The sequence below is a fragment of the Punica granatum genome, chromosome 3, assembly GCF_007655135.1.
Source record: "Punica granatum isolate Tunisia-2019 chromosome 3, ASM765513v2, whole genome shotgun sequence".
Lineage (NCBI taxonomy): Eukaryota > Viridiplantae > Streptophyta > Magnoliopsida > Myrtales > Lythraceae > Punica > Punica granatum.
In genome coordinates, this window is record NC_045129.1 from 2,354,226 (window position 1) to 2,363,694 (window position 9,469).

The 9,469-nt window shown below is 43.2% G+C and overlaps 1 protein-coding gene and 1 non-coding gene across 2 annotated transcripts; one reads left to right on the plus strand and one right to left on the minus strand.

Moving 5' to 3' along the window:
* Positions 1-4,625: 4,625 nt before the first annotated feature.
* Positions 4,626-9,459, minus strand: LOC116200818 (ARF guanine-nucleotide exchange factor GNL2). Its single transcript, XM_031531736.1, has 3 exons — positions 8,848-9,459; positions 8,179-8,601; positions 4,626-8,028 (listed from the first exon to the last, which is right to left on the minus strand). Exons 1-3 carry the CDS (start codon positions 9,456-9,458, stop codon positions 4,947-4,949), a joined length of 4,116 nt encoding a protein of 1,371 aa, XP_031387596.1. The 5' UTR covers position 9,459; the 3' UTR covers positions 4,626-4,946.
* Positions 8,662-8,742, plus strand: TRNAL-AAG. The gene has a single exon. It is a non-coding gene; the product is annotated as a tRNA-Leu (tRNA).
* Positions 9,460-9,469: the final 10 nt, after the last annotated feature.

Genomic DNA, 9,469 nt, shown 5'->3' on the forward strand with positions numbered 1-9,469 from the left:
AACCAAATTATTAATTTACTCTTATATATGTGTGTATATTACTATTCGTTTTAACTCTTTAAGTTTCTTCGTCGTTTTCTACGGCTGAGATATCATATGCATTTATCTAATGAAAACACATAATTCACAAGCTTTACATAATACTTGCCGGGATTACAGTCTTCGATTTGAAGGTTCATCAACTAATGGACTGAAACTTAATACTATCCAAAATATTAAATAGAGGGTTATGATATTTGAACCAAGTTGCCAATGCCTCCAGTTAAAGAAAAATATAATTTTATTAGGGTACAAAGCCAGTGTTGTCCCAAAATCAAAACAAGTATCATCAAGAAATATAATATTGAAGGAGGGTAATCATTTTTTTAGTCAAGAAAAATTGCAAGCTGAAATATTATTATATTATAAATATGTTGAATGTAACATAATGTAAAGAAAAAAAACCAACAAATATAGGTAAATATATACACGTCCCAATGTATTTGTCAATGAGAAGTTCCGTAATTATTACGTATGGGTAAATGAGCCTTCTTCAATCACGTTATCAACAATGATCCTTCCTAATGTCCAATTTGAATCTAATGACCCTTCCCAATATGCAATTTGAATCTACCGATTCTAGTATGAAATATGTACTTTCTTCTAACAAATTTTCTCATGCGCTTGTTTAAGGTCGCACCTACGTAATTATTATCATTATTATTAAGTCATCACATATAGTTGTCAATGAAAGTAATATACCTTATCTATTACTATGTTAGAAAATCATATTATTTCAGAAAAAAGAAAAAAATGTTATTTTTAGAAAAGGAAAAACAAATATCTGTTACCATATTTACATGTCAAGTGAGAAGAATAACACAAAAATTATGTCTGGCTCACCTCTTTCTTTCTATTTTCTTTTTTTTTTGTCTTTTTCGAGTGACCTCCACTTCTTTTCTTACGTATATGACATCCTTTATACGAGTTCATTGTACAGTTATAGATATACGGGTGTGATCCTTGGAATGGGAATACACGTGTCTTCCATTATTCTTTTGCTTATCAATTAGATTCATGCTGACATGATGAAATCTTTGCCACCATACCACCAACAGTCTCACTCTGTTCATCGTCCAAGGGGGCACTCTCCGAACACACATTGGTGCTACATCGATGACAGTTACTGATCGTTGTAGAAAAGAGTTAATGTGGGATTCAGTGTAAACCAGGATCGATCACGATCGAAGAGATGGAGCACTGTTCAACTTGGTATTCAAGTGACATAGCGCACAATATCGTAACACATTGAGTGAACTGTTGACTTAAAAGAAAATAAGACAGTAGCTCCGATTCCTAATTATGTGAATCGAGAAGAGCAAGAACTCATATCGATCGAATACTCAAAGAAAGCTCAATTTATAAAGTCCTGAGAGCGACATTCTCCATTTGCATTAAAGGCCCCCATTAGTGAAAATAAAGTTACTTTCTGGTTTCCCACCATTTCAAATGGATCGAATTGCTTCTCTACAGGAACAGAAAGCAGATTCAAGCATTATTGCCTCCAGACACATCTATATATACGTATATTTATGTGTGTATTAAATTGAAGTAATATTTCCTGACCTTTGCTGCTTTGAACCCTACCCTTTCTGGTTCATGTACTTATTGACCTTTGGCAACCCGCAAAAGTCGAAATGTTGCAATAGATTATGGTTACTGTTGTCGGGTGGAGTCAGATTATTGAGAATTGGATGTCAATTTGAGGACTTGCTCCACTTCATGTTCCCACACACTACATATTCTAAATCTGAGCATAAATGATTTCACTTTTAGTAGTCTACCTTTTTCCATTGTTACGAACTAATTTAAGGTTTAATGAGGATCTGAGCTGTCTGTACGTCATGCTTTGACTGCCCTAAAGGATTAGAGCATATTGAAATTGTGTCCTAGGCGGAACATGCCGTTCTTACGGAAAAATTAAGGGAAGGAAAGCCCGACATTATTATATAAATGTGTTTTGTCCAAAATGCAATTCGGCCTAATGACTCGACCTTCTTGAGTTTCCAGAAGTTTGAAAATCAGTGTTATATGAAGGGTAATATATCGGCCTTGACCTATAGGTACGTGCCGGTCAATTTATACATAGCAGTTCATCAGTTTAGACTATAGTCTTAGTACGTACCTGCTGGTCACTAAATAGTGCTAATGGCCCGTTTGGTATATATAATAAAGAATGATATAGGATTCAATAGAATAAATTACGCGGTATACTATGGTGGTGGAACCATGTTTACCATTTTTTGGTTTTCCAGCTACAGCAATACGCGATGGGTCTAAGGAGCATTGGTGCGCGCCAGGTGATTCAAGCTGCAGAGTGCATGTGCCGTATATATTTCCCTAGGACACTCGAGTGCAAGTACCGGCCGGTTCCTGGATGTACATGAATCAGTTGGAACATCATGTGTAATACTTGTCCAGGATAACTGTGCTTGATGAATCATTTTTATTTCGAAGAGATCAGTCCAACAGCATTATCATTTGCGAGAAAGATGTATGTTTCACAACTTATCATGATCAACTCCAACTTATAATCTGGTCGCGCAAGTGTACGTATCCATCCTACTTTTGGAGGCCTTTACCGTTTAATCTTAAATCTCTCCTACGTGGATGGATTGGACTCTCTGTTGCCATCGTCAATAAGATCAGCAAATCCTAGGATTGAGCGATTTCCTCCGAGAAGGCAAAATCATTTTAAAAACTTGACAATCCTTGCATAATGTTGATGTTCTATGGTACAAACGTCAGAGATTTTTCTTTGAAAGATGTTGGAAAGTCTTTGTGAATGACTGCCCTGTGACCATAAGTCCAGAAGCCGAGTCAGATGCCACTAAATTAAGGATGAGAATTGAAGAGTGAATCTGCTTTTGTTCATACCACAATTTCAGATCATGTTTCGTGTCCGTTGCTTACCTAATATTTAGCTCTCCTGCCCATCACGACACTTGTTCTCGGCATTAGTCTAGTTTTGTGTGGAGGGAGTATTCCTACAGATCGGAATTAAGGCAGTTGTTGTCTCGGCATATACTATCATATCAGACAGAGATCGAGTTGGTTGTTGTGCAAAATATAACTTGTTTTCAATAGCTTATGGAGACATCTGCATGTACTGGATATTGATTCCAAGCCGAATGTCGTGCTTTGTTTAATCCCAAATGTTGTACATTGAAGCAGTGCTGCAAATAGCCAGAAAACATAGGTTTCCCCACTTGGCATTAATGTTTCCCTTTGTTTTCCATGTTGGCTACTGATTGCCGCAGCTCGTACCGCCCATGAAGTATAAGACAGATTAAAGAGTGGGATTGCATCTATTTGTCTCAAGAAACATCGAGTATTGTTTTCTCTTTTTCTATAGTGAAAGCATATTCCTCGGTTTTTAATTGCCAGTACAAGTAATCGACTGTGAAATACCTCTCATAAACTGCTCAAGTTGCCAATTGCCGAGTTAAGAGAAATTATTTGATCCAGGAGTTGTCATGTCATATCAATAGTTCACCAATGCATACTGAAACTGAACGCCGGACATAAAGATATCCTTTGAGTCGGAGGCGAAGCATGAGTCGAGTCTGTTTGCATTGTCAGCTCCCACATTGCCCTCAATGTAAAAGTGGCAGCAGCAGCAAAGCACATCTGTTCACACGTCGGGCTATGTTCAGGCTTGGTGACTCTGAGATGGGACAAGAAGTCTTGTCCCGGATCATCCTAATTCAATTCTAGCCCTGCTTGAACTTAAATTTGTTTCCAACAAAATACCGAGAAACATATTTAGAAGTTGGTATAATGAGGGTGGAACAGTTATATGCTGGCGGGTGGGCTCATTAGATGATCAAATCCCGTCTACAAATTGCATGTAATAATCCCATCCAAAAATTTGTGTTATCAACAAATTTCTAACGCCTTAAATGATGAACTTTCAAAGTTCCTAGCTCCTTCTCCTATGCCTGGAGGATGCTTCTAAGATCGAGGGATGACATTGCTCATTCCTCTCATCGAACACAATATCAGTGATGGAGAGAAGGTGCTACATGGATTGGTAGATACATCAGAGATGTGGGAAGGCAAGATCTGCAACCTGCTATCAGTAGCTTGAGATAATTAATTTCAGAGAAGAGAAATGAGGTTGTATGGACTGTGATGAGTAGTCCCAGCCAAACATCCCCAAGGCACAGCTTCGTCAGTTGGCTTGTGATTCATAACAAGCGATCAACTCGAGACAGGACGGCTGCTTGCGATTAAAATACTGAATTACATGGGCTCTACTCGTCATTTACAAGGGAAAACAGTTCGGATTTGCTTACCGAGATTGGCATGGCAAGCTTTTGTGTACTTTGTATGGAGAGAAAGGAATGACAAGCTGCATGGAAGTGAAGTGAAACTACCTTAGCAGACATTTGCAATGCTGTTTAAGGAAGAATGATGGGGATCATGGATTTGCGGAACAAAACGGTAAAATGTTTTCTGTTTTCTTCCGGTTTCAATCTGGGTTGTACAGCCTATAAAATAAGTGGAATCTATATACTACGATAGTTTGTTATTAACAAAATGCATCACTACCTGATCTAAAAAGATTGGTTTGATTTCAAGTCCAAAGTGGCCCAGGCCATAAATATTTTATATTGACAGAATAAACAGTTGCCTTCTGAAACTAAGATCATACGTACGTACAAGGACCGACCTCCTATGGATGATTAACTAAAACATTCTCTACAAATCAAAAGGCAAAACATGTTACTATTTGCTTGCGACGATGCTTCTTATGCTTTATGTTAGATTGGACAAGAACCTCTACCATGAACCTCTATAATACGTAAAAGGAAATTTTTCCTTGACCTACTATTGGTGTTTCGTTCCCATGGACCACACTGATGACATCTTCTCTCAGCCCGTTGAAGAACGTCAATTCATCGTCAGAGGTCCGGGAACAGTTCCTCCTTGAGGAAAGGGGCAATCCACTGGATTTGAATATAAGTGATCTCCCAAAGATCATCACCGTCCCTTGGCAGAAGAATGTTGTCTTCCTTCATTTTCGTGATCATCCTGCGCAGCAGTTCCGGCACGAGCTTTTGCAAGCCCGGCTCCCCATAGGGCCCGAGATCAGCTTTCATGCACGTGTCCATCCTCCTCAGCACACCCAACCAGAAAGTCCGGAAACCTGGACTCTCCCAGATGAGATTGAGAAAGTGCAAGTATATATCAGTCAGTACCTCCATTGCCAGCTTTAGGCTTTCCTCCCAACTCCTTAACTCTGACTCCACATTCTCCCTCCGGGAGTAGACGACCACCTTCTCGTGCAGATCATCAACCATTGAGAAGACCACAAGGTTGAAACATTTTATGCAACTCGTTGACGATAAATCAAGGTTGTTGGCTGGGGCGAAGATCCTCCCAAGATCTTGGATCGCATGATTCCTGACTTCCTCCCGCCTGGCCAGACTTGTGTTCTTCAGGAATTCCGCGAGCTTAACAAACATGTTCAATGCTAAATTTGAGGTCCCGAGCGCCTTGGAGTGGTCCTCCAATGAGGAACTACTTGTGTTGCTTGTGGTGCTATAATTATTTCCAGGATCTGAAAACCCGTGCCTGTGCCATTGGATCAATAGATTTATCGTGTCTGTCAATAGCTCGAGGACCTTGATTTTCTTCTCCACGGGACAAGACTTTAGGCCAATGAACCCGAATGCACAATCTACACAACACACGTAGTTGATCCGCGAGAGATGGTTTGTGTCCGATAAGATAGTGATTAGTGTCTCAACTCCTTGGTCAAAGGTCTCAGGGCTTCTACCGGTGACAACTAGTAAATGGAGAACCGACTTCCAGCCGATCTGGCTTTGGATGTTATCAGGGAACTCGACCAGCATTCTACTGATCAACTTGAATATGGACTCAGAGCACGTCTCGAGTATCTCCTTGTCAAGTTTCCACATCAAGGTTATTGAGCGGAAGATGAGCTCCTCAGGCAAGATATCATTACGACGTATAGAGATTAGCCTGAGGCATACCTTCAGTAGACATAGCACGGCCTTCTCCGCAAAAGGAATCGGCGAAAATAATGGGAACTGTGCTACTGCTAGTAGATTTTCATGGAACGCGGGCCAAAACATCGAGAATCGGTGAATGTTTGCAGTTATGATGGCGTTCAGTAGCTCCCAGCAGAAACCAACGGTCTCTTCCTCTTCAACGGGCGTGCTAAACTTTTGGCCTTTCCCAGCAGCAGAAAATATTAGTGACCGCCCAAGATGTAGTAAGCCCTCGTCAGGTAGGTTCTTGCTACCAGCGAATATGTTCCCAATTCGGCATTGCTTGATAATCTTGAGATTTTGCTCGAACTCACTTGCCCCGAGAGTCAGGGAATCTTCCGCGCTGTCCACAGCTAAGAAGTGCGAGAAACGACCGATCATTCCTGAGTTTTGGCGGCTTCCACCAAACTCTGGGTCTTGGTTTGAGAAGATCGACTCCGAGCCCGCACTAGATGATACGTCGGAATCAGTGTCCAGCTCAATCACCGTCTGAGGGAGAAGCTTTAGCCTCTTGAGCTTCAAGAGACAATCAACAATGTTCCTCCATCCTCCACGGATAGCAAATCCAAAGCTGTTTGCAATCGTGAAAACTGCAAGAGTCGCCATTCTCGACTTCAAATCATTGCTAAAGGCAAAAAGTGTTTCCTCTGATGAGGCATAGGGATTCAACAACGTGGTGAACTTGCAGAATGTGGCAAGGAGCTCGTCGAGGGTGTCCTCTAGCCCATATTGTGCGATTCGGCCAACGGAAAACAGCCCTTCAACGCACTCATGGAGGAACTCATCCTCCTCCGCATGCTCGAAGCAGGCAGAAAGGGTTGCCACTGATGGTCCCGCTATCGTGGCGAACATGTCTCTGCCAACTCGCCCATCAAAGTTGCACTGGAAGAAAGGATTAGCAGACTTGGACCGATTCATGAGCTCAAGCCATCGGTTTGGGCCCATCTCTTGTGGCAAGCCCGAATGATTAAAGATCTTGATCTCGTTGGTCGAGATGGAGTGAAAGAGCTCAGAGAGGTACTCTCTTGGCAGATCATTCCCCCCATTGATCGCCCGGTTGTTCCGTATAAAGTCCTCCTCAGTCATCCTCTTCTTCACTTGCGGGTTATGCTGATCGGTATTCAGCATAATTATTGAGTAGCAAAGAACAAAAACTGCATCTTTACTCGCGAAAATCTCCGAGGATTGCTGGTCATAGAATCTATCAGAAAATGCCTCAATAATTCGATGAATCTTTTGGGACTCACCGGGGAGCCGAAAAGTCTGCAAGTAAGTCCTCAGGGCTGTGTCAAGGACCATCCCGGAGAACTCAAATGTGTTCGTGAACTCCTTCAACACTTTAATGTGGAACTCGTCGGGGTCCCCTAGATAGTCCCCGATGGCATCCTTGTCAAGGCCAGGGGTGAACCTAAAGAAGAATGCGAAGCCCTTAGGATCCAGGGCGTCTTCAGAGACTAATTTAGAGAATTTCAAGTAGTCGAGCCCCTTCTTGTCATCACGATTGAAATGATTCCCCGCGATCATAATCTTCCGCTTCTGGGCCTTCCTCAGCCTCACCAAATCGACCCAGTTCTCCTCCTCCTCCTCAGGTTTTTCTTCCCAAAAGGGCCGGTAGTCAGTGATTTCCATAGTATGGGGTTCAAACGAGCTCGGATCCTCCATATTTATGTTATCTGCAATATTGTGGATCATGATCACGAGGCCTTCAAATGCTTGGATTTGTAAACTCGTCATGGGACTCGATGTTGGGTATGCATGCCTGCATAGCAACTTACCAATCTCCTCGAAAACGTTCCGGCACATAATATTGCAATCATAATTCACATAGCTCTCAAGTATGAAGGCAGGCTGTCGGCAGAAGTTTATAATCCCCTCGGTTGCCACTTCTTGAAGTTGAGTCGACGTTCCATGTAAAGCGACCCGAAATAGGACGTACCCAAAGAAGGCTTCTAATTGCAGTCGAATAAACCTGCAAACAGTAACACAATTCTACGCGTCAGTGTTTTTTGTTCCTTTGTTCAAGTGGATCATACTAGTCATTGTAGTCTATGGTTCAATTAAAAAGACAGTAGATTTTTTTTTTCTTTTTCTTTTTTTAATAATTTCGAGGCAATCTTACCTGCGCAGGAAATGATAGATGCTCAAAACAGTGCTGCAGATCATGGCTAGGACGAGTTGGCTCGAAGATGTCCCGTAGTGTATTAAGTGGTGAAAGAGGTCGTCCTGTATCATTCTCAACAGCTTCGGGTGCCTCCCGATCTCATCTCCGCTCAGCTCGATCGCGGAGTTGATGAGGGCGAGAGCGAATATCTGGACATCCTCATCGGCCGTCTGGGATGTGGCTCCATCTGTCTCCACGACCTCAACCACATTCAGCAGGGAGCACAGGAACTGGAAGACATCAACCATGCACCGAACGCCATAGCCAGACTCGGACAAGCTGCACACATCGTCGGTGTCCGACTCCGAGTTGTCCCCTTCTTTGACTTCGATCTCCGGCAGTCGGGAGTATATTATCTGTATGAGCTCATGCATAGCGTACCTGTCAAGAAATCTCTGTCAACCGAAATTTGTAAATTCGGTTGGAAACAACGGACATGAAGTTGAGATGGCCGAGTTGGTCTAAGGCGCCAGATTAAGGTTCTGGTCCGAAAGGGCGTGGGTTCAAATCCCACTCTCAACATTATCTTTTTTTTTTTTTTTTTTTTTGGGGGGGGGGGGGGGGAGGATATACCATTCTCGTTCTTCAATTCATTGGTGGAGTTCGTATTACAGTTCCGAGTATTACCTCGCATTCCGTTGGAGCAGATTCCCCCGGCTAGCAGACTGCTGCACAACCTGGAAGCATGTATTCACAACAGTGGAGACTGCATGGTCGGTGAGGAGGATCGAGGCCCTGTGCCTCATTGTGTTCGACAGGACTTGCAGGATCCTCATCAGCACGGCCTCCTCAAAGCCAGGGTCAGTCTTCCCCAGCCGGCAGTTGACTATCCCGGTCACGACGGAGTTGATGGCGTCCTTGGCCCCTGGGGTCTTCTCGTCAAAGATCCCGAGCTTCAGAATCTTGAGGAGTGCCGAGAGGGCCACCCCAGTGGCGACTGCAGGAACATCATCGCTCTGGACCACATCGAGGAATGGGGACAGGTAGACGGATGGGTCGATCATTCGCCACTCCTGCTGGGGGTTGAATATGAGGGCCCGCAGCGACTTCAGGGAATGGAGGATAGAGGAATCGAAGGACTCCTCCTGGGGGGAGATGTAATGGTCGGAGGGCCGGCGAATTACGGCGAGGACAGCGCCAACCTCAGCGTTGAGCATGCAGGAGAGGCCGAGCTCTTTCCGCCTCTGCTTGGCGATGATCTGGTCATCTTCCGGATTTTGATCTTTGGCTTCTTCCATCATTGAGTGAC